Here is a 24,691-nt window from a genome sequence, read left to right on the forward strand (position 1 = left end):
CTTCCTGGGGCACGTCAAAGCTATGAAAGCTACATCTTCAAGCCTTCCTTACAAGAGCGTTGTTGATCTAGCGTTCAGACAATTCAAGCCTACAAGTCCGAACCCTTCCAAGCCAATAGTGGTTAGCTTACATGGTCTATTTGGGTCCACGCGAGCTTTTGCAGCTGTTGGCAAAAGAATGGCCCAAGATTTGAATACTGAGGTGTACAACCTAGATCTTCGGAACCATGGCAAATCACCATCGGCAAGACCGTACGACTATCTAACGCTAACGAAAGACGTTGTGACGTTTCTTCATGACAAATTCGGCAGAAATCATCCGATTTCAATCGTTGGTTTCTCAATGGGTGGTAAAGTTGGATTACTATCTTCCTTGTCCCGCCAGATCAATGTTGTTAAATGTATATCGATAGATATGCCGCCATATAAGGTCTCGTCCATCAGTGACACCTTCATGGCAAATTATGATCTTATGCTTAAGATCTGCAATCGGACGGTGAAGGTGGAGAGGGGTGTCAAAGGTTGGAAGGATAACGTTCTCAAGCTATTCCGAGCACTACCTGCGAATACTTATCCGGGACTAGCTTTATACTTCGCGCAAGGGTTTTTGGAGGTCAAGGATAATGATAAGACTTACGATGCTACGAGGGACGCCGATCCATATGTGAATTACCGCCTCCCGTTGTGTGAAATGAAAGATTGGATAAACGTCGTGGAAGATAGCCCAACAATCTCAACGCTTCCTCACAACGAATTCAAATTGAAAACGGAGGCACCAGTTATGTTCATGCGCGGTCTGCGCTCGCCTTTATTTCGTGACTCCCACAGCTCTTTGGGCAAGCATTTCCCCAATCACTCAGTAGTCGAGTTCGACACTGGTCATATAATAATGGCTGATGCTCCTGATAAATTCTATACGTCGTGCATCGAATTTTTGTCAGAGTAAATGCTTTAGCCCTTGAAGCTGAAAGCTTTAAACGTTGTATCGTAATAATAATACAAATGTCCATTGACATGACGAACTTATACATGCTTATATAAAGGTTACAACTCTTGGCTCAAATTTCATTCCAACCCAAAGAGTTTTCTGTAGCGATTGGTTTTGATATCTTCAAAGTACCTCCTCTTTCATGGTCCGCGAATGCAACAGGATGTCCTACTTCAGTTGCGTCACCATAATGAGTTTGCTTCATCCAATCGTTGATTCGCATGCTTGGAGAAATTGACGAACGGTCGTCAACATGTTTCTCGTTGTCATTCAAGGCTCCAGCATGCGATCCTGAATCGAAACTGGATGTCTCATCGAGGTGTGGCGCACTGTTTTTCAATCTGTTTCTCTTGACGATGTATCTGAATGCCACCGCCATCAAGGCCAAATAAACAGATGCTCCGCAAGTAACACCTACGATCAACGCAATGATCTTTTTCTTGCTGCTAAAACCTTTGGTTCCAACAGCATTGGCGCTGTAACTTGACGAGCCAAGTGTGCCAGCGCTACGGAAGCCCGAAGATTGTTTCCCACCTGAAGAAACATTACCACTAGCGTCTGAGGAAGCTGAGCTGCTATTAGAATCGGAGGAGGAGGTTGCACCGGAATCAACAAGCCCGGTTAAAGGAATTGTAGGATCGACAAAACTGCTTAGTTGATCGCTAGTGCTGTAGAAGTCACTGGTTTCATCCTGAATTAGTTCCTGGAGGCTTGAAATCTGGTCTGCGGGGAAATAGATCTCTGCCACGGTCAAGAGATAGTCTCTCCCCTTGACTGCGAGTGGAACCAATCTGGCCACTTCAACATTACTCAATGTCTCGTCAAATGGATGTCTGATTGTGAGCGGAAGGTAGGCAAAAATTTGCGCGCTAGTAACTGGGTTTCCGACCACGAACGGATAGTTAAGTGACTTCTTGAAACCTATGGTAATGAGGCTGTACCCGTCTGGTTGATTAACATCAGTTGGCGCTCCAATCGCTTGAGGAAGAGTTTTGGTGGCTTGTGTGGGATCAACAGATTCTGCACTACCGCGAGCAGTAGAAACAGAAGAAGATGCAGAGGCAGCAACCATAGCGGTTGGGAGCCAATTAGTGGTAGAGGGCTCTGCAAAAGATGATGGCACGGAGCTTATCTGACTAGTGGAAATTGGGATCGAGCTCGAAGCCACTTCAGTTGGCGCCGGAGCAGACTCTGTTGGTGGCAAGGATTGCGTTTGAGGCACTGACGATCCCGTGACAGTAGCAGCGGGAGAAGCGATTTCCGTAGTTGAGCTCGAAGAAGCGAAACTCGTGCTACTTGCCTCCGATACGCTAATACTCGAAGAAACTATGCTCTGAGAGACCGAAGAACTAGAAGAGTATGTCACTTGCTCAGATGAGGAAATTGAAGTGCTCAACTTTGTGGATGAAATCGATGTCGACTCCGGAGACGTTGAGGAACCAGCCTCTGATAATGACGTCGAGAAAGACGAAGAACTGACCTCAGAGGAAGATGAGGACGAGAATTCAGATGTTTGGGAAACGGTAGTACCAGAGCTCAAGGTGGCAGCTGAAGTGATACTTGCGACATCCGAAGTAGAACTAGTTCCGGAAATTGTAGCAGAACTCGTGGATGGTTGGAAACTGGAAGAGGAGGGGTAAAATTGAGATGTAGATCCCGCGCTCGTTGAAGAACTCACAGCAGAGGATATAGCTGAAGATGCAGTTTCGGAATATGGCATTGTTGAGGGTATCTGAGAGGTTTCCGAAGTACTAGTTTGCGACGCCACAGAGCTCGAATCGCTGTACGATAAAGTTTGAGACTCTGAGTAAGGAGAAGAGAGGCTCGAGGAGGGAGTTCCCGATGTTAGGGAAAACGTTGAGGAGGAAGTCACTGGATAGCTTGCCGTGTCGGAGCTCAAGTCGGAGCTCAAAGTGGTGGGAATGACGGTGCTAACAGAAGAACTTTGAGAACTCGAGGAATAATCGCTCGTAGGCGTAACGAACGAGGGAGTTGCACTGGTATAGACGGAGCTTTGAGTGCTATAAGAATCCTCACTAGTTGATGTCTCAGGCTGGTAGGATTCGGAAGTCGAGGCAAAACTCTGGGACCAAAATGTCGAGGACGCCAGGTCTGAAGTTTGAGACAGTTGCGACGAGTAGGTTGCGGACTGACTAGTTGAAGGATACCACTCCGAGGAGGTTGCATGCGAGCTTTCCACAGGAGTATAAGAGCTGGAGGTGAAACTTTCTTCGCTCGTGTAAGGACTTGATGTTGTCGTCTCGCCGGCTGAGAAAGAGCTGAAACTAGAGCTTTCACTTTCGGTTGCAATAGAGGTGGGTGAATAAGAAAATGTCGCGGGTGTTTCTGAAGAAGAAGCCATGAAGCTATCGCTCTGTGGTGACAATGATGAAGACTCCGTGGTGGCACTTGTAGCCGAGCTTATGGGTATCGATATAGCTTCTGAGGTATCGGAAAACGAAGACGTGGCAGTAGTGCTCAAGGGTATTGGATTAGAACTGCTAGCCCAGGGAGAGGTTGTTGAAGTTGTTGCAGAGCTCAAAAACGTTGAAATAGCTTCGCTGTTTTCAGAAGAAGCTCCCTGTGTGAATTCAGTACTCGAAGTAGCAGGAGCGGAGTAGCTATTCTCGGAAGAAGCGCTAATGGCAGATGTGGAAGTACCAAAGGAGCTCTCCGACGATAGTGGCGTTGAAGCAGCGACGATGTCGCTAGAGCTACTGGTGGTGAAAACAGCCTCTGAGCTGGTTGTTGGAGTCGTAAATGTTCCAGTGCTTGAGCTTTGGTTGTCTTGGGAAGACGAGGTCGCTTCAGAAGAAGGCGTGGTCGATGTTGTAAAAGCAGTAGTACTTTGTGTTGCCTGGTCACCACTTGCTGTTGCTAAATCGGACGAGGAGGTCAACGTAGGGGTCAGCGACGATGTCGTGTACTTGCTTGAGCTTTCGGCGAAGGTCGTTTCAGAAGTGGTTTGTGGAGTGGGAGAATAAGTAGAGGAGGTCGCAGGCTTAGAGTCATCAGCGGATGTTGACGAGAGATCTGTCGTAGTAGCAGAAGTCGAAGACCGTGTTGTGAGTGAGCTTTCACTGGGCCAGAAGTACTCGGATGAAGAGATGGAACTAGATGGTTCGACTTCTGTAGATGAAGTTGGAGTCGGTGTAGTAGAACTAGATGGTTCAACTTCTGTAGATGAAGATGGGGTCGTTGTAGAACTTTCGGCTTGGGTCGAAGATGATGTTGTCTGGCTCTCAAAAGAGAACCATGGGCTGGTGGTTGAAGCCGCATATGTTGATGTTGACGAAGGTTCAACTTTAGCAGTAGAAGATGGCACATCAGACGACGTCGTTGGTGCGGAAAACGTTTGCGATACAGCTGACGACTGGTACGCAGACGAAGCCTGAGTAGTCGTAGAGGACGCTGGTGCAGTTGACGTTGTAGAAGAGGTCTGGGATTTATTTAACCAATCCCACCAGTTGTTTGTCGACGATGAAGTAGTAGTTTGAGGAGCCGAGGTTGATGAGGAAGTGGTAGTTTGAGGAGCTGCGGTTGATGAAGAATCGGAGGTGATAGCAACGTCAGATGGTGTGCTTTGAGTGGAAGCCGTTGATGAAGAAATAGAAGTAGTAGCAACAGAGGATGGTGTCGTTTGAGATGGAGCATCACTTGTGGACGTTGTATCGGTTTCGAACGGAGAGCTGAAGCTTGAAGAAGTCGTGAACGCACCAGCTGTCGTGGCTGAGCTGGAAGTAGAGGATGAAGAGGAAGAAGAAGTATCTGAAGAAGCAGAAGTAGCTGAATTTGCTCCGGTGGTACTGAGTTCTTGTTGCGACGACCGCGAAAGATCCTGCAATCTGCTTGCAAAATCAGCGTAGCTGTCAGCGTTTGCGGCGGAGGCAGCCAAGAGGGCTAAGATCCAGCGATTGAAAAGTCTCATGATGAAAGTGAACGAAAAAAGAGTGGGTGTGACTGGAAAGAGTGACTAGGGTAAAAACACAACCGCAACGGTAATTTCGGTATCCAAAGTTGTCGAAAACAACGACACTTTGATGGACTGACGAGAATAAAGCTCAGGGGCCAAACAAACAAACAAACAACGCACTTCGAGGCAACGATTGGAGCTTTTTTCAAGCTTTTTTCAAGCTTTGTTTCTCTCAAACGAATGGATTAGAACAACAGATTCAAACACTGCAAGTACTGTTCTATCGCACTGCTCTCAGCAACTAAAAAAGATCAACAAGGGGGAACCAAACTGAGTTTCAAAAACTGGTTTTCGTTTTATAAAATCAGGTCCGTTACTTGCCCTATTCAAAAGCTGGAAACTGCGTTGGATAGACACCGGATGCAGTATATAAGCGAACGGAAAACTTTGAAGGTTGGACGAGTGATTAAAGGTGATCAATCCACGATTAACACGAAATAACACACATTCTCTAGTGACAAAAAGTGGTAATGAAAGATGTGAGAATGTTCAATCTCTTAACGGTTGTATTAGAGGACTCGTTTTTTTTTTTCTTGTTTTTCGTGGTTTCAGATCTATAACCCGATTGGGAAATCAAATCTGAGAAACAAGTCTCGTGACGGGAGATGAGAAAGTTTGGGCCAGAACATTAGAATGGAACTCACATGAAGATGATCGAAGCGGGAGGAGGAGAAGGAGGGGAAGGAGAACGATATATTAGATTAGAGGGTGAGAGAATAGGTGCGAATACTTCTTGAGAAGGGTGTGAAATCGATTTGAGTTCTGACAACGATGGATCACGTGACAGGTAATTACCGTTTGGTAGAGGACATTCCCAGTTCGTTTTATGTCCCTTGGTGAGCTGTCATTGATGCTTATCGAAGCAATGAGCTTTCTATAGCACTATCCGTCGTTCAAACAACTAGAAAATGTCTAGCCAAGGTACATCACTCGGTACGACATGGACATCCACAGCGACAGTGACTTGGCTCCTGTATACCGGGAAATCGAAGTAGCTTGGTGCGTTACTTCGTTCGCCTGAAGCACCCCGATGCCATTTTTCAACAGCAATTCTCAATTCATCAGCCCGCGCTCTTTCCAAGTTCCAAGCTTCTTGCATCTCTTTAACTGCTCAAGCTCTCGAGTTTGCTCCAAATCCGATCCACAATCACCTCCGCGTCTTCGTCAAAAGTTTCTCGCAGCTCGGCGAGTAATTCAGCCCTACTGGCATGCTCCTTAAGATGATCGAAAATATAATCTTCCAAATCTTGATCGGTCTCGCCTAAAAATTCGATTGCCAAATCGCGCACCAGGTTTGAATCGCGCAATTTTTGCAAAAGCATATCCAAGTCTTCGCCAGATTGTAGCAGTTTTCCATTATCTTTTTCTTCCTCCTCCTTTGGTTTACTAATCTGCAGCTTAAATTTACTGGGCTCAGATACCAGAGGCATTTCTTTCTTCTCCACAGTTTCGTCCACCAAAGGCTCTGCTATTCCGTTTACATCCCGGTCCTTGTTATCGCGACGAATTTCCTCGTCTTTGAAAGACCGATGATGATCGTAGTACGGGCTGTAAGCCAAATGCAATAATTCTTTCAAATAGAGCGGCCTCTCCTTTTCGAGTGTCTGTTCATAGCTGTTTTCATGCGCTAGTTGCTGCTGTAGCTTTTGCAGCCGTGGCTCAATCTTAGTGGCAAGATTATCCAGTAGTTCCGTAAACAAGCGGTCCGAGTCCATTTGCAATTTTTCTTGTTCACGTTTTTCTACCACCAGGTCATCTTCTAAATATCCAGCATCATCATCCTCTAAACCGTCGAATTCTTCGTCATCTTCTGCTAGTTTAGCGTTACCTTTGCTCTTGCGGATTTGGTCAAAAACGTTCTTCATATGTTGTCCCATGCGCTTGTTTTCCTCGTACTCCGCTTTAGCGCGCTTCTCCTTCTCGATCGTTACGACACGCGTTCGAAAATGCACAACGTCTTTGCAAAGCTGTTCAAGCGAGGATCGCGGCAAATCGCTCAAAGTGCTGACATCTACATGATAATCTACCGACAGGTTCTCCTCACCCGCTTGTGAATCTGACTGTTTCAAGTTCTTCAAAAAATTGCCCAAAATTGTGATTTGCCCGTCCACTTCAGCTTCCGGAACCTCATCAGTCGCATCTTCCATATGATCTTTGAAAAATCGTGTTGTGTTTTCGTCTTGATGCAAACTTAGTTTAAGGATATCGTCCTTTTCGGACCATCGAGAGAAAAGGTGATTCCAAAATGCAAGCACTGATGGTAATTGTTTCAAGTCAGTACATCTCAGAAGAAGAGCCGTAGAATCCAATCCTTTAAAAAAACTCCAACTATGCAATACTTTCGTAATTCCCACTTTTTCTGTTGTAAGACCTTCCAACACGTTTACAAACTCGGCTATTTGCGTCTCTACCAACGTACTCGGAAGACCCTTCACGGAAATGGTGCATAGCTGCTGTTCAAGCGTGATTGGTAAAAACTGCTTTAGATCCCGGTAATTATGCAGCGCCGAGTCTTCAGAAACTTGCCCGATGACCTCAGAAGCGGATTGTTTCTCCACCACAGTTGTAGTATCACCGTCAGAAGTCTGGTATGTATGCGCTGACTTTTGTTGGTTTACCTTTGAGACCACTTTGTCAAGCTCATCTCTAAATCTCAATAAACTGGTTCTCAGAATTGGGACAAACCCGGGCTTGAAGCTTTCGCTATGCCATTGCTCGGCACCTTGAGAAGCAAGATATGCACTGGGGCACACGTAAACCATAGAGCTCATCTTGAGTTAGCGGTGTTGAATGACGACCTGTTATTATGGTTTAGTTCTTACTTGTTAATTACCATGTATGTTCATTAAATTAGCTTGACTATAGGCATTACAACGGTAAACAGTGCAGCAAGGTGAATGTCATACCTAGAGTCTCTGAACTTAGTCAATGCCTTGATAATCTGTTTTAGCATATGTATTTAGATTTTGAAGGTGATCGGGCGCTTGTGGCTTGAGATTTTGGTTTTACCTGAAGTTACAGATAATTTGACGACGCTGGGACGATTATACCAATCGAGCAGTAAGATTGTGGTATTGATTGTCCTAAGTGAATGTTTTCGATGTAGCAGTGTGGTTCAGCAAAAAAAAAGGTTCAGTAGGAAGTAGTGGGGAGTAAAGTTTCTTCTAGAAGATGTTTCTCGATCGGTAGCGTGTATTATCAAGAAGAGCTCTGGCGAGGTATAGGCAGCATTCGAGTTTCGGTGTGTAATTAGAGATATTTCCAGGTATTCAAATATCAAAGCGATAGTTGTGTTCGTTTTTCCTTAGAAGCTTTGGAATACGGAAGGACAATCGAGAGGACAATCGAGACCTGTTAATCGAACGCGGTAAAGAACAGAATGATGCTTTCATTGTGACTAGTGACCGATTATCAAGAGCCGTCTCCCAAAGTGTCTAGTTCTTAATCGAAATGATTATTCTGCGAGATGTAACAAGCACCATTTAGTTTTGACAACGCCGGATAGCACCACCGCTCAACCGCTATCTACCCCACTCGCTTTCACACCTCCTGCAAAACCTCTTGCAACTGAATGCCTGCGTCCACTTTCAAAGCTTCTTTCCAAAACTTGCTCAGATGTCTGGAGCCACTATCGCATGCTATGAGGACTATTCTTGATCCCGGTTTCAAAGTCTCGGCAACTTTGACGGCTGCAACAGCGTTGATGGCTGTACTGCTGCCAATGAAAAGACCATCATTCACGGAGAGGTATTTTGCCATGCGAATGGCCTGGCCATCTGTAACTCGCACTGCGTCGTCAATGTAGGCTTCACCTTGGTTGAAGTTGTGAGTCAGTCTGTTGAGACCAATACCTTCTACGATGGTATCCACCTGGTGTCTGCGACGGGTGCCCTCTTGCTCGACACGGTCATACATAACCCCGAATTTAATGCGGTTATAGAAACCTGAGCCCTGAGGATCCGCTAGGACGACTTTCAGCTTGGCGCCCAGTTTTCCGTGCAAATACTTAGAGACACCAGCTATGGTTCCGCCCGTACCACAGCCTGCTATAAATGCATCGATGCGTCCGTTCAGTTGTTTGTAGATTTCAGGTCCTGTCCCGTTGAAGTGTACACGCCAGTTGGCATCGTTTTCGAATTGATCTGCAAAAACACCTCTTGCCTCAGTCTGTTGCGTATTATTGAGATTGTCGCATGCTTTTTGAGCTGCGTTGACGTATTGTTCTGGATCAACAATTCCTGCGGGTCGCACTTTGTTGATTTGAGCACCCAAACTCTCTAGAAGCGATAGTTTTTCAATAGAAGTGTCATCTGGCAACGAAATGTGAGCTTTGTAGCCCAGAGCGTTGCAAATGGTGGCTATGGATATCCCAGTGGATCCAGATGTGCCTTCAAACACGACATCTGGACTGCCGGGTCTTAAAAGACCTTGTCTTTCGGCTGCTCGTATTATACCTAGCGCTACTCTGTCTTTGGCACTGCCTCCAGGATTAGAGAGCTCCATTTTGGCATACACTTCGCATCCGGTTGCTTTCGAGAGGGACTCGATCTTGACCATTGGTGTGTTGCCTATAAGTTCAGCAACGCTATGTCTTGGAGGTGATAGCGTTGACAGCTTGGTGGATGCTTTAACAGCGCTGTAAAGCGACGCTAAGGTCACCAGACCAGCAGAAACGGTTACCCATTTGTTCCAGTTCAGAGAGTCTGCCATTGGGGCAATATAAGCTGCTTTCTAGTGGCAAAAGTAGATCTTTCTCCACCAGTTTGATGTAATTGTAGAATTGGTAGATTTAGAGTCAGCGATTTTAGGTTAGAACAGGAGCAGTAGAACACAGCGGAAAGGTGATGGACTTTAACGTGGGGAAAAGTTATGAACTAGACTAAGATTTTTGAAGTTCGAGCTATGCCAGAGGAAAAGCCTTGGAATCCATCCTTTTACGTTTTCTACATAGTCTGGGCATGCAACGAGAGTCAGAGGGAGAACCAGAGATCAAGGAAAACGCTGGAAAGAGAAGGCTACGAGGGATTTACCCAAACAAGAAGTGGTTTTAAGAGATACAGACCCAGAATTTGGATGCGGGATGTCATCGGCCCACGCATTCGATGAGAAACTGCGCCTTTGATTACCCACTGGATATCCACAAGCCATTACAGGACGAGAAAGGTAGCCGCACAAAGTCTATGATCGCGACAAAATTGGTAACTACTTTCGATCTACTAAGGGCTTCTTGCTAGTGAAGTGGCATTATGCTTACAGGTTTTCTGATGACTAGGTGGATAGCTAAGAAGCTGTAGTTATAGAATCAATTTGTCGCAGTCATCATCAAACACGGGGCAAGCCAATTGCCCAATTTACATGTATTGTTGAAGTAAGAGATGATGGCATATCGCCAGGGGTACAACGATTTGGTCGTGAGGAGTGGAACCCGTGCAGGGCCTTGCCGTTCGCGAAGTTACTTTCTCTCTCTCTCTGTCTCTCCATTATGGTTATCAATCCTCCGGATCACGTGACCAATGACTGCGTCAAAAACCGTTTCTTTCACATAACGAAAGCAGTTGGATGACTCTGCGAGTAGACCACACACTTGGCAGACATCCAGGCGATTCTCTTTCTATGCCACTTTTTTCAACTTTTAGTTAAGTGCTTTAGAATATTTCGTCAATCCATGATCAACAGAGAGAACGGACATCTCCAGCGGATCGATTCGGATCACAAATTTGCAACCCAAGTTGCAAAAACGGGTGTTTCGGGTTATACTTACGAACCCTCCGATGGATTGGGACCGCGAAGCATTACAGGAATAGTTTGAAGCAGCGTTTAGTATCGTTCTCAAGGCCCAATAAAGCATCGGCCCGATGAGTGTAATTATACTTAAAACAAGGCTCAATACATGTCAGCATGCTAACCCTACTGCCGAGTGGCTGTCGAGATCGTCGTCATCATAACTTTCTTCATCATCATTATCATCATACTCGGATGGCTGTTCATCCGAGGATGTATCATCCAGATCATTAGATCTCGATATAAGGAGTTTCTCGTCGAAGAGGCCAAAATTAGAAAAGCGGTCTCTCAAAAGTATGGTTTTCTTTTCAAAATCGCTACCAAGATGTCTATGGTTACTTCTCGCTGATTTTTCAACAGTATTGTACGTTCTCTCGATGCCGCGGGTGCTGAGCTTTGTGTACATCATGCCTATAGCCAACGGAAACAAATAAGGGTAGATCAGGCGTCGGGAATGCCACCATCTCACTGCATCTGTTACAGAATCTGAGGATAAACGACTATCAGCCTTATAGGTATCCCATTCTTCGAGGACTTTAGAGACTCTCTTCACTGACTGCTTGGGACGCACAATTGGCTTTGGGAGCTTGGTCACACGATTTAATTTCACCGGCTCAAGCGTATAATCAATGCACGGAATCTTTTGGGGGTCACATAGCCTGAGATAGCGCTTGACATACTTTTCTACCCTTTGGAAGTGATACTCACCTTCTTGCTCGGTTAAAAGCTCACTAAAACAGCTTTCTTTGATAGTAGGATCCAAGAACGCAGCAACAAAGTATATGTCGTTCTTTCTGTATCGATCGAAGTATTCGTCAAATGTGGGCCTCGAGGATATCACCGCCTTCAAAACAGTACTCTTAGTTTCTTCGGGAAGGTCAGATTTTCCATTGATGAATGTAAAATCGAAAAAACCCTTTGGAGGTGTTTCTACGTTTTCCGTTTCACCAACACTGCATAGGTTGTAATATTCTCTCATTGTGCCATAGAAAGTGACTGCATTAGCTATGTTGTTTGCGGCATTGTTTTGCAGGTTACCACTCATTATTTGAAAAATCGAGCAACAGCTGGTAAAATACTCAAATAGTTGCATTGTCTCTTCCGGGAGTTCAAACCACCCCTCTATCTTTGTTTGATAATTAAAAAGCTCCGCTCTTGATTTCGATCGTTTAGCCCAGTGTGCATAATCGTCATGATGCTTCAAAAAGGTAGCGATTTGCTTCCAAATAATAATCCCTTGTGTCTTGGGGGCTGAAGGTATCAAGGGCAAGCCAGCATCTGCTAGAGCGGATCTTAAGACGGATGACCTCTTGATTGCTTTCGCGAAAGCACTTATATTCCTCAGGCCTTCTTCAAATCTCTGATCTTCTTTCAGCTTCCTCACGATTTCCTGAAATAGAAGGTTCAATATATGACTTGCGCAGCGAATATGGTGTAAGTTTTCTTTGTTTATTAATATCTTCGCCTCCAGATGTTCCGTAATTCCTTCGAAGTTGGAATAAGGTATGACTATCTTATTAGTGTCATTGTGAGAGGTAAAAGAGCTAACTTTGTGAGAAATGTTGAATCGATCTAAAACCTCATAGACCGGGAAATTGTCAGAGGCCTCGAAATCCATATCTTCTTCTGGATCAGGTAGCCACGGTAATTCAACCAAATCCAAAAGGTGACTGTTGTAAGGCTCTTGACAGTTATTGAGTAGTGCTTGATCTCCCACTTCTTGCAATGCCTTGTCATTCAACAAGTTGGGAGCAAATGAGGCTGAAATACCCACGTTAATAGTACCCTCATGACTAGGCCAAAAATTGAGCTCAATGTTTATAAAGTCGGTATGTTCCATAGCCACCTTAAGTGCCTGATTAAGCCATTCCAAATAGCTTTCGAGTTTCGCATCTAGTGTGGTTTGAGATTGAATAAATGACATCTCAGGGCATGCCTTGCAGATCCACTTCCACATTTTGGAGCCGACAAACGAGGTTGGCAACAGTTTTTCTGTCAAAAAACCAATAGTCGCGATGGAGCCAGGACTATGCTCACATTCGCGAACGATATCACTTGGCAGCGGAAGTGGGCGAGATTTTACCACCTGAGTGTTCAATATACGCTCTCTCATTGTGGTAGCTTTTAGAGATTGAATTCGGGCTGAGCGATGACCCTTAATGTGCTTGGAGAAATTACCAATGGAATGAATACCGTTCTCACGACCGGTTAGTACTGTATCCCCTTCAAAATCGGTATTGTGATCCAATGTACACTCATGTTCTCCAATGTCAGGAAGATAATCCATCAGGGCGATTTGGTAAGGGCCCTGCATTCAAAAGATGTGTTCTTATTCCCGTTCCCATTTCATAATAATTTACTTTGAAAGTTTACGCGTTCCATATAACCAAAGACGCGCTCGGGTACTTATCGGGTCGCTGCTACATTTCAAACGGGTTCCTCCAGGTACCTATTATCCCAAATGGAGTATAGCGCTATACGAAACGGGTTGTTTCGGATCGTGAGAATAACAAAACTCGGGTACTTTCGGAAACCTCATCTCTGTCAGTGGCATAGTATTGAGTTAGTCCCTGGCTGTTAATATTGTTGAACAATTGAGAGCATTAGAGCTCCATTGTGGATTGAGACTACACTGAGTCGAAGGATAGTTAATATCAACACAAGGTCGAATTCCTTTATAATTTCTGGGCTTTTCTTGTAAAAGTCAATAAAGCTTGTACATATATTGAAAGGCTTTCAAGCATCAATTTTGTTTTGCTTGAGGTGCTTTTCAGATGCTGACAGCTAGGTCTCAAATTTCTTGACATGTATTTCACCAGAGAGCAACTCGTTTGATATTTTGCAAGGAGTTGGATATTTGTCGAAATCAATGGAATACCGGGTTTTGAATAAACATTCCAGTTTCTTCATTTTTTCGCCGTAGCAGATCTTGCAGAGCTGTATCTATTGAATGATAATTACTGTCAATATCGGAATGTGGAATCGAGTCGTGATACGCACGGTCAAATCGCGGGCCCTTTCGCAGAGCAGACGAAGCCGCTGGCGAAAGATCTCTATTGGCTAATGAAAGAAGTCTCCATTGTGAAAGCATCGATTGACTCCTCTTACATGACGGTGTCACTGATTTTGCCCCTTCAAGGTTCATTGAACAGCTTCGATAAGCCACTGAAACGATATTAGACGAAGCATTGTCGTTTGTATTTAATTCCCTGTTGGTTGGTGTATCCTTCGATTGGCTACGAGTGTCCCAGCTGCTTGAAATAGGGCGCTGTAAAAATAGTTTGGTTATCGGAGAGCTCTCTTCTGTGTTTTTATCTTGTGTGTCATTTTCAATTCTTGGTAGTTCAGTCTATCCCGTTTTCTGGATGGAAAGTCTGCAATTGAAGCTCAAAATGACTACATCGACCAGAACTAGACGTCTCAAGTATGATATAGTAGACCGGGATACTTGTAGTCGTACTCAAAGCTGTGATAAACATAAGCAGTTGCAGATCTTGTGGTTGATCAGAACATTTACCCGCTGATGCTAACGTTATTGAACATTTGAGGACAGTGTCAGCAGACCAGAACAATTGAGGTCTATGAGGATTACTGAGAAACTGAGCGATAGCGATCGATCATGGATAGCAATGATGGCTACTTGTAAATTTTAACAATTGCCATTACAACGGCAATTAAGGCATCGGTTACGGAGTCTAAAGGTAGCCGGCTAGCAGCGTTGTAATTCTCCTAGTCTTCGAGGAGTTTAAAGACTGTCTCTTGATTGCTTCTAAACTATTTTCACTGCTAAGAGGTAGGCCTATAATGAAACCTCCGTTTGATGTGGCAAGACGAAATTGGGATTAGGCATGCTACCTGGATGGTCAGAATGAACTGCAGAAATGAGTATAACACGACCTCCCTCTGTGAGGTCAACCTTCGTAAAACAAGAAGTCTAGTAGAAGCAGTTGAGCATCCTGTTTATCACTATACGCGCTTTGACATGCAGCTTCTCAATTCCACCCAAGTGCTGACTGCCTTTAAGGTGATCAGTTTCCACCAAATTCGACAAAATCTACTGTAAACGTTCTCGGATCACTATCAAGGCCCGGCGCCTTTGAAACATAACAGTATAGCCCAATACCAAAATGCCCCAGTTGACATCTTTCGAAGAACAGGTGCTATGAAATCGAGTCGCCAATAATGTTGACTCTCAGTAATTGAGGTCATCCTTAATTATTCCATCATATTATAGTTTGATTCTGTAGATACGGAACATTCATCTCAACCCGTTACGAAATTCAAACTGAGCCCGAATACCAGTGCAAGTCCCTTGACTAGTATGTTACTGGAACGGTTGGTCTTCTCCTTGTGCTGCTGTCTGAGTACCAAGATCCTTGCAGTCGAGTAACGAGCCCTCGATGAGAAAGATACATATATAAATATGCCATATTTACCATTTATATATCATACTACAAAACCTGGCAATCGAGTGCTCGGTGAAGAAGCACTTCAGTAGTTATGGACCTCTTTTTGAATAGCTTGGGTACAGCAATAGATATTGTTGGTTCCGTTCTGTAATCGAAAACTGAGAAGCAACACCGGGAACAGAAAGAGCGTAATGAGGAACTAGCGAAACAAAATGAAGCATTACGCAGGAAGAATGAGGAACTCAAAAAGCAACTAGAGCGCTACACAGAGCCTTCAACTCGTAGCGTCAAATCTGAGTCGCACGAGTTCCCGACTTCAAATTCGCACAGAAGAAAGCTTTCCGAAAGTTGTAGCGAATCATCATGTAAAAGTGAAAAGTGGCCTGATCTTTAATTCTGTTACTCAGTGTATCTTTAACCTCCGTATGATGCATCAGGGACATCTAGAATGTTCAACCTAGGTTCGAGGTACATTTCAATACACAATTGGTCCCTGGTGTCGTGGATTGCTCAATTGTACTCTTGGCCATCTTTACTATTCCGATTGATCACTGACGCTGTTCCCCCACTTGTTAGTAGCTATTTCTGCTATTTACAATTTGAGACTGAGGCTTTTCATCGGCCAGCAATGCGCTTTGCCGTCTCTAGCATCCACAATTGATCGCGGATGCTCTTACTTCTTTCATCTTCATGACATAGTGACTACAGTATTCACAACTCATCAATGAGGGCGTACCGTGATTAGAAAGTCCACAGTTGATGTAACTGATCGGTGTCAATTTTGCAACTGTGATAATAGCCATCCTAACCGCTTACAAGTGATTGGTGTCGCCCAAGCGTTCAAAGGAGCATATTGCCAATTGTGAAAGTACGCTATAGCCATCACTATCTTTTACAATTGATTGATGATATGATTTTTTGAATATCCACTTGTATTGAATATCGAGAGCGATAGCGATCTGTTGTGCTTACAATATTAACTACTCTTCACAATTGATCACCGACACTCTCAGTTGTTCAACTGTGCCTATACCACTGATCGATGAGGGCTAAAAAGTCAAAAAAGTAGTCTAACAATTTTCCTCTTTGTTACAAGGAGCCCTGGGAAATTATCCAGCTATGAAACTGGAATAACTTGGCATCATTGAACCTCTCAGACACTTTAAGTACCTTCTTCATGGAAAAGAAGTTGTGTTGCGGACGGACCATTTCAATTTGTTACCTTGCCAGAACCAAAAGGAACCAGAAGTATTTCTACATGGTTAGAAGAATCAAGCGAGTAAGATTTCAAACTTGAGTGTCTGTGTTAGCGGATGCAATATCAAGTGCAAATTATCCGGAGGTCATGATTCTAGACGCTGTAACCGTGATAAATCCAGGAGTCTGGAAAGAGAGTTGAAAGAGGATCCACTAGGAGCTGCAGCCTTGATGTTTCTGGAACGCATAGACGCGGGAAGCATTTTGAATGCTAACTCTACTGGGTACGAGAGGTATCGCGATATTTTGAAGTATTCTGAATTCCGAAGAAGTTCGGATATTGAGAGGATACACTAAACTATAATGAAAGGGTTGTCGTACCTGCAGTAAGACATGAAGAAGTTTTGGCGACGCATCACGATTACAGCTATTTGGAGAGCATTTTGGTACGAATATCACCTATGCAAAGGCGACAGAGAAGTACTATTGGCCTGAAAGGTGTCATAGTGCAAACCAGTACATGAAGAGCTGCTTACAATGTCTGTTGATGAAAGCTCATGATCCATCATCCATGTCGCGGTTGATCGGTTTTCGAAACCTACACATTTTATTAATGTAATAGTCAACTAACGGTGAAGTAGCCGACCTTCTCTTCCGTTATGTCTTTGCAAAAGACGGATTTTTTAATACGATTGATAGGCTGCCATTCAGAATAATGATGAACCGACTAGGTATCAAGTTAAACATGTTCATCAGCAATGACCCTCAAGCCGATCGTCAGTCGGAGAGGTGTATACAAATTCTTACCAGGCTATACACAAAACGCAGAGAATGCATGGCACAAGTTACCACATCTGGGATTTGCCTATAATGCGAGTTATAATACAGCGATCAGAGCCTCCTCATTTTAGGTGGACCTAGGCTATTGCCCGAATGAACCATTACTAGACCACAATATTGGAAATGCGAGAAACACCGATCGAAGACAACTCATCGAACAATTGCAAGCAACTGCGTTGAGGACCAAAGATTTCTCAACAGGAAACCGGGCTGATATGCAAATATCAAAGAACCTAGGGAGAAGAGAAGAGGGTTTCAAAGTGGGAGAATAGGTGTTGCTGCATAGAGACTTTATATTTACAAGAATGCGTACAAAGAATATATGGAGGGGCTTACCGCATAATAACGCATAAGAATGGGATATCCCCGATCACCTTAGAAAATACAAGGTGTTAATGTACATTGGCCAAGAAGTGCGTTCACCGAACTGAAGCGCCGTCACCCAGTCACCCAGTCACCCAGCCACCTATATCATCCACTGGATAAGATTGTTCGATGTTCAGAAATTACAGAGATTATTGGCTATGACACATTGGAAAAGGTTTATTCTTGTGAGATGTCATGGAATGAATAAAGACGAATGACGAAAAGACGGCTGAATTTGAAGGAATCACAATACCGAGAGAATGAGATGAGAGTGTAACAGTCAGAGAGGAGCGAAAGCTCAACATGAATTAATAACAGAGTTTTATGATGAACCAAGAATAACATATAAAAGTGGGTCTTAGGAACAAGTAATATAGCACAGACTGAAGGAGACGAGGCGAGATATAGGAACAAGAATGATGTATCAAACAGGATTAGAGATTTTTTATAGATTCTTGTACTTCGTGATACTTATACCACTGATCGCTGACGCTCTCAGTTGATACTCTTAGTTGTTCAATTGTGATAAGAATATTCACCTGCGGTTACAATTGATCACTGCCGCTCTCAGTTGTTCAGTTGTGGTTACGATATTAAATGTGCTTACAATACTCATTACAAATTTAATAGCGATTCACAACTGTCCTTATAATATTCACTACAATATTCACCACTATCAAATCCGATCGCTGACGCTCTCAGTTGTGCAATTGTGCTCTCAATACTAACGTTGTTCAAACCTGATCGCTGATACTCTCAATTGTTGAGCTGGGCTTACGATATAGACTACTATTCACAACTGATCGCTGTCGCTCTCAATTGTTCAATTGTGCTTCCAGCCATTTCTACTTTTCACAACTGATCGCTGACGCTCTCAGTTGTTCAACTGTGCTTCTACGACTAACGCAAATCATTACCCCTTCTATACAAAAACCCATGCATTGTCCAAACAAACTATTCCAGGTAACAACGGTGAATTTCCCGTAACTATGGCCACACTTCTTTGTACACTAACACTTGCTTACAATTGTACAAGTCATCTGTCTTGTTGGTGGTAGCTACTGGTGTGCATAGAATGTGTAGCCACAGCGAACTACTTGACAAAGCGTAAAAACGTAGACAAAAAGCTGCAAAAGGTAGGCAAAAGCTGCAAAAGGTAGGCAAACTCTGCAAGCGCTGCAAAGGCTGCCAACGCTGGTAAAATGTGATTACAATAACTGAAAACTACAATATGTAAGGAGCATTTTGACGTAATTTGATAGTTAAATTGTATTGTCTATACATTACTGTAAGGTTTGTTGTAGATGAATGATGGGTTGCAAATGGTTTACTTTGCAACTACAGCATCTATCTTGAGAAGTAGTGTCACGAAGTAGGTCCGAAGTAGGTCGCCAAGTAGGTCAAGAACTAGGTTAAGGTTAAGAACCCACCAGAGCTATTTTTTGAAGCCGGTTCTACGATACATTTTAGACCGGAAAAGTAGTCATCCTACGGGTTAGTCAAAGAACCATATTCTAGAAACAAAAAGGTTTGGTTCGGAAAGTTCTTGACGGTATAAGAAGTGCGTTGAATATTAGTATTCGAAGGCTATCACCAAGAAACACTCGCCTCTTACTCGCCTCTTACTCGCCTCCTACTCGTCTCCCATGGTTAACGAGAAAACAGGGTTCAGATCCCGTAAAAGAAGAACTACACGGGCGTGTGAGGTTTGTCATGCTAGAAAAGTGAGATGCGATGCGCATGTGCGAATGCCATGCACTTCGTGCCAGACGTTTGGACTCGTGTGCAGACTAAGGGTCGTGAAAAGGTCCCGTCACAATCACAACCAGGACAATGTCCAACAGGACCAGCTGGACGAAAAAGACAAAGTGGCAGTCGCTACTGGCTCTCAACGTCAACTCCCACCGGATGACCATCAACCCCATCGTCGACCGGAAGACGAACAAAGCGTCAAAGAAGCAGTTTCCAATGGGATGCCCTACGGCGACGATTACTTACGCAAAAGAGGCGTGGAACCCGGCTTTTTCGTGGATGCAGAACGTAGAGACCGCGATCGCGTGCATGTGTATTTCGGATCCTCCAGCTTCCTCAGTCTGTTAACAGGCTCTTCTTTCCCGGACGAATCGCATTTCGTGTCTGCACAAAAACTCCGGCAAACCTTGCCACGCGAAGGCGAGGGAAACCCGCGTGTCGCCAACATGGAGATGCTACGAATCTCTGGAGCGTTTTTACTTCCCTCTAAGACCATTTGCGATGAGTTGGTCAACCTTTATTTTGTTTGGATTCATCCACTCATGCCCTTAATGGACCAAACCGGGTTTCTCAAAGAATACGAGTCCAATACTTGCTCGATTTTCCTGTTACAAGCCGTATTATGTGTCGCTGTCAAGCTATCCAACAACCCACAGCTCATGGATAAAGATGGGTCCACAGACTTGGCATCCAACATTTTCTACGAGCGTGCCAAGTCGCTCTACGATGGTAGATACGAGGAGAATGAAATCGCTTTACTCCAAGGTATGATCTTACTCAGCAAGCAGGCATTCCACGAAAAAAATCTCATTCATTCGCCTTTGTACTTTATGAAGAGCGCAGCAACGATTGCTTTTACACACGGACTTCATCGATCCACAGATTTCCATCCTACATTGACCAACAATGAAAAAAAGACTCGCAAACTTATCTTTTGGGTCCTCTACACACTGGACACATTTGCCTCTATTTCTATCGGTCGCCCCCAGGCTATCAATCTCGAAGACTGCGATATCCCAGTTTTGACGCATGACGATTTTGTATTCGACGAACAGGACCCACGGCATCTCCAACCTTTGGACTATCGAGACTGTGTCATTTGCACCGTTCAAATCGCAGAAATCATGTCCAGAATCTCACGAGAACTCAATACACCTATAGCAACTCACAGGGACAAAAGAAGTCTCATCAGGCATTTTGATATTATTCTTCAACGCTGGCGCAAAAACTTACCGACAACTTTGAGCTACAGCTCCAACGCCGAAATATTCACCAAACATTCTTTGCCCAAAGCCTTTGTCAATGCCTTTTATTACAAGACGTTGTGTCTTTTGCATAAATCCAATATCCACGACATGGAAGCGGCCAGTGACGAACAATACGTCTCGGCAGGTATTGCCTTCCAAGCCGCACATTCTCTAAGCTTGATAGGCCAAATTCTTTTGGATCGCAACGAAACCGGTTACTTATACGTGGGCCATGCATATTGTTTCTTTGAAGCCATGATCATCTTCGTGCATCATATGCACGACCCGGATTCGATCTTTAGAGAAATCGCTCTTAAATGCTACCATGTACTCGAAAGAGTTCTTTTCACACTTGGGAAACAATGGAATACATGTACTCTTCTGGGTCAAGTGCTTTTCGCTTTTGGCCAAAACCCAGAATACATTCGCGCTGTCATTGCACGATTTAAAGCCAAGATAAAAAGTCAGAAAAATACCTGCATACCCATAGAGGTTCCAAGCCCAGCCCGCAGCCTCGATTTAGAACTTCAAAAGCTTTCTCCTGCAAACGCTACCCATTGGAATAGTCCACCTTTACAGCAGCCCGGTGGGATCAAAGATTACAATCAACCTTTCGGCGTATATTCACCATTCCCGTCAGGTCCACCTCGCCCGCAGGTGCAACCAGTTTATCATGATCCTGCTATGAATCTTGCTCCATATACCGGCTCCAATGCGTTTTCTTCCTACATGCCAGTTACCTCGACAGCACCGCCATCTATTCCATTACCAGCGCCGCCGCGCGACTTCAATTTCACAACTACAAACGTATCGTATGGGGTTCCACCCACACAAGGATTTGATCCACATCATTTGTTCCCGGACGTGTCTCAACCTTTGCCGGCTGATTTCCATTTTGACAGCTATGCAGAGAATCCTCACGGACCTGTTACCGAAAACAAGTCTAGTAATGAAGCCAATACGCCGCAATCAAGTCTGGTAGGTGATTTTTCGGATGGAAACGCGTTTGGCTCTGGGGGCCAGGATACACCAATGGGACGAAGGGGATCATCCGAGAAAAGAGCAAAAACGCCTATTGAGAAAACTTCCATTCCTCTTCCACCAGGATTTTGGGACAGCGTACAAGTGAATTTTAACTTTTTCAAGACTCCACATGAGAGCACTCAACCTTGGCCAGTTCAATCTCGAAATGAAGCTGCAAACCTTAGCCTCTCATTGAGTGATGCCGAGAATGTTTAGCTATAGTGCCTGATTTCCTTCAAAGAAGACCGTGATGACTGTTTAACTTTATCAAAGCTTTGAGTCTTTGCAGTTATCCAAAGGCATATCATATCACTTCGCAATGCAAATTCTACCAAGACACTCAAGCCAATCTTTATCTTGGGTAGACCTGCCAACTTTTTAGAATTCCAAGTGCTATTAAAGACGTCACAACTATATTATGTAATGTCCTGAAAGTCTTTAACATTTCAACTGGTTTAAGAGCTATTCATTACTATTATACAGCCTCCAGGCTTGCATTGGCAATACCAACAATAGATGAGAGGACAAAAGGCATGCGGAATACATCCGTGTTGGTTGGTAAACCCAGGATGTTACTCCTTGTTACCCATAACCTGTTTAACGGGCTCTGTCTGGTTCACGTAAAGACCGTGCTCTTGGATATAACGTATTACACTGTTTGGCAGCAAGTATTGTACAGACATACCTCTGCGGATAAACAAACGTACCTTGGTTGACGAAATGTCATTGTAGATGAGTTGCTTGATGACCAAGACATTTCTTCTGTGCTCATACATGATGTCGTGCGACAACAAAAATGAACGCACATCTGATCCAGTCCTTTCAACAATTAGGCACCCATAATTGCCCAGTATGTGGTGTAAATCGGAATCAGCCCATACGTTTGGTTCTCCCATACTTTCAATAAGATCGCCACCTGCTAGAAGCATAATTTTGACACCAACACGAACGCCAGAAGCGGTCGCAATGCCACCGCGCTTCACATTGATCTCGTCATTAAAGTGATCCAAAACCTTGGCCGTTCTGGTATAGTATGGTTGAAGAGACTCCCACGCGTCTACCATAAGCCACGAAGACGTCCGTTCACATGCGAGTTCACACATGCGAACTCTGTTGTGAGCTGGCGCGAGACCCGGTTTCTGATAGTTATCACTCACTGGGGAGTAGTATCCACCCACCACTTCGAATCTGGTTTGCTCAGAAATCGCATCGAGAGCCATTTCAAACATTCGCAAATGCAAATAGGTGATTGGAGAAAAAGAACCGCAGGCAACAACAATCAAGGGCAGTTTGTTTGGATTTCTGAGCTCTTTTTGCAGACGATGTGCAGGGAAACTGTACTGGTCGAAAGAAGTAGCTTGACGCACCACACCATGCGGGACTTCTTCGAGATCAGCAATTTGATATTTATGGATCCGGGACCCGATGCGATGATCGGCCTCATCTTCCGGAAAACTGTTACCGAGGTTTACTTGGTGCGTGAATTGGCGAGCCAAATCCGCTCGACTGTTAGAAATTTCTGGGTCATGAATGTACATCTGACTGGTTGCAGGACTAGGTGTTGGACGATCGATTCTGGTATGTATGCTGTCATTGTCGTCTTCTTCAGCTACCAACTGGCCGGACTCCTCCTCCTCGGACGTCTCATGCGATGCAGGCTGCAACTCGGGTTGCTTGAGAGGGATCGAACTGTGATGGGCCGTAGACACTCTACGACCCACTTTCGAATGTTTTTTATACGTCCTAGGGTGGATTGGAGCGTCTATGGATGCGTTGTAGTCTGCTAGCACGTATGGCATGATGGGTCCACTTTTCGGAATTGTAGATTGTGGAGCCAAAGGAGGATTGGGTGTATTATTTTCGGACGGTGGTTCGAAATCGGGTGCTTTGGTGGGATCCATTTTGAGCGTTGAAAATCACACCAATGGTGGAATTTTTGTGATATTAATTTCTAAAGCGGTTTACTGTTCTCCCAAAAATTCTTTGCAGCTTTCTTTCCAAACAACTGTTCTTTGATTCGACAAAGCCGTTCCCGTTGGCACCTAAAATGGTCAGTTTTTTGGTAATTTTAACGAATTGGAAAAATAGAATAACAAAATGAAGGTTGACAAACCGAGCAAAGCTTGTCAAAATTTGTTATTTGCAGTAGTTTGACGTTGATGGATGACGGGTCGAACAAACCGGTCAATGGCGCCAAGTGAATCTTTAAACGTTTGAAATTTTCTGTTATCTTATTGGTGAGCATTGTTATAATTTATGAGTCTCTGGATGACTGGTATGATTAATTTAACGGATATTTTCAATCTCGGGAAATATGAGGTCACGTGATTCGGTTTTTTAGGAGCAGTGTATGTGGTGCACGGACGGAGGCGTCAATGAGTAGCGCTAGTGAGTAGCATTGACATACAGATCACAGTAGCTGTATTCTGATGGTGTCAAGTGGGATGTTGCGAAGTCAGAATATATGGACACCTTTGCGGTAGATACGTATGGTCCGCTTTGCGAGTTTCCATGCGCCGTTCAAAGCGCATATTGCAACGCGATTGCGTTTCTCGGGGCAATGGCTTTGTTGGTTTGACACCAGAGAACCTCTTTTTGACGTTGAAATGGGCCTTTCGCTCATTTTGAAACGGGTCTATAGCCACTGCCGCTATTTAGATTGCGCAAGAGAGCCAATATCAACCAATTCGATTGGTAAAAGCCCGCACCTTCGACTATAGACCGACCAAAGCATCAAACATCGTGAATGAAGGTCTTGAAGGAAGATGAGACGGACAACTCCGCCGAGAATGACTCGTTGTTTCTCTTGAAGGTTTGCGTTACAAGCCTATAGCCGTTTAGATATGCAATTTAAATTGAATTGTGCTGAAAAAGTCCGGTGTCAGAATGGCACAGGGTGATAAAAAGTCGTGGATATGAGCTTAGAGGTGGACGGTGGTCGACTAGGACAAGAAGAAAACAAGAAGAGTGAGGATTGAGACAGAATCTGGGAACACTAGTGATCCTTGGTTTTGAAAGTTATATATCACCTGGTACGAATCTGGAAAAACACCAAAATTGATCTGAACTCCTAAGTTTTTTGGATCAAAGTATGGTCTTCTACCACCACCTTTTC

The 24,691-nt window shown here is 44.2% G+C and overlaps 7 protein-coding genes and 1 pseudogene across 8 annotated transcripts, besides 2 other annotated features; 3 read left to right on the plus strand and 5 right to left on the minus strand.

Annotated features, from left to right (window-relative positions):
- Positions 1-22: 22 nt before the first annotated feature.
- EAT1 (LALA0S02e05270g1_1) lies at positions 23-946 on the plus strand (the record flags this gene model as incomplete). Its single annotated transcript, XM_022773780.1, has 1 exon — positions 23-946. One exon carries the CDS (start codon positions 23-25, stop codon positions 944-946), a length of 924 nt encoding a protein of 307 aa, XP_022627272.1.
- A 112-nt stretch (positions 947-1,058) lies between these two features.
- MSB2 (LALA0S02e05292g1_1) lies at positions 1,059-4,916 on the minus strand (the record flags this gene model as incomplete). The annotated part of the gene is made up of 1 exon (XM_022773781.1): positions 1,059-4,916. The coding sequence occupies one exon, from the start codon at positions 4,914-4,916 to the stop codon at positions 1,059-1,061; it is 3,858 nt and encodes a 1,285-aa protein (XP_022627273.1).
- Positions 4,917-6,064: 1,148 nt separating this feature from the next.
- Positions 6,065-7,732, minus strand: SNU71 (LALA0S02e05314g1_1; the record flags this gene model as incomplete). The annotated part of the gene is made up of 1 exon (XM_022773782.1): positions 6,065-7,732. One exon carries the CDS (start codon positions 7,730-7,732, stop codon positions 6,065-6,067), a length of 1,668 nt encoding a protein of 555 aa, XP_022627274.1.
- A 769-nt stretch (positions 7,733-8,501) lies between these two features.
- MCY1 (LALA0S02e05336g1_1) lies at positions 8,502-9,671 on the minus strand (the record flags this gene model as incomplete). Its single annotated transcript, XM_022773783.1, has 1 exon — positions 8,502-9,671. One exon carries the CDS (start codon positions 9,669-9,671, stop codon positions 8,502-8,504), a length of 1,170 nt encoding a protein of 389 aa, XP_022627275.1.
- A 1,183-nt stretch (positions 9,672-10,854) lies between these two features.
- On the minus strand, positions 10,855-13,056 carry LALA0_S02e05358g (LALA0S02e05358g1_1; the record flags this gene model as incomplete). Its single annotated transcript, XM_022773784.1, has 1 exon — positions 10,855-13,056. One exon carries the CDS (start codon positions 13,054-13,056, stop codon positions 10,855-10,857), a length of 2,202 nt encoding a protein of 733 aa, XP_022627276.1.
- Positions 10,855-13,056: a mobile genetic element (isolated transposase of Rover hAT-like DNA transposon).
- A 3,085-nt stretch (positions 13,057-16,141) lies between these two features.
- Positions 16,142-17,619, plus strand: LALA0_S02e05380g (annotated as a pseudogene). Its single transcript is given in 4 exon segments — positions 16,142-16,648; positions 16,651-16,776; positions 16,776-17,159; positions 17,161-17,619. Coding segments are annotated over 4 exon segments (1,476 nt in total).
- Positions 16,142-17,619: a mobile genetic element (Ty3/gypsy transposable element).
- A 1,581-nt stretch (positions 17,620-19,200) lies between these two features.
- LALA0_S02e05402g (LALA0S02e05402g1_1) lies at positions 19,201-21,792 on the plus strand (the record flags this gene model as incomplete). Its single annotated transcript, XM_022773785.1, has 1 exon — positions 19,201-21,792. The coding sequence occupies one exon, from the start codon at positions 19,201-19,203 to the stop codon at positions 21,790-21,792; it is 2,592 nt and encodes an 863-aa protein (XP_022627277.1).
- Positions 21,793-22,148: 356 nt separating this feature from the next.
- Positions 22,149-23,477, minus strand: NMA2 (LALA0S02e05424g1_1; the record flags this gene model as incomplete). Its single annotated transcript, XM_022773786.1, has 1 exon — positions 22,149-23,477. One exon carries the CDS (start codon positions 23,475-23,477, stop codon positions 22,149-22,151), a length of 1,329 nt encoding a protein of 442 aa, XP_022627278.1.
- Positions 23,478-24,691: the final 1,214 nt, after the last annotated feature.

The sequence above is a fragment of the Lachancea lanzarotensis genome, scaffold LALA0S02, assembly GCF_000938715.1.
Source record: "Lachancea lanzarotensis genome assembly LALA0, scaffold LALA0S02, whole genome shotgun sequence".
NCBI lineage: Eukaryota > Fungi > Ascomycota > Saccharomycetes > Saccharomycetales > Saccharomycetaceae > Lachancea > Lachancea lanzarotensis.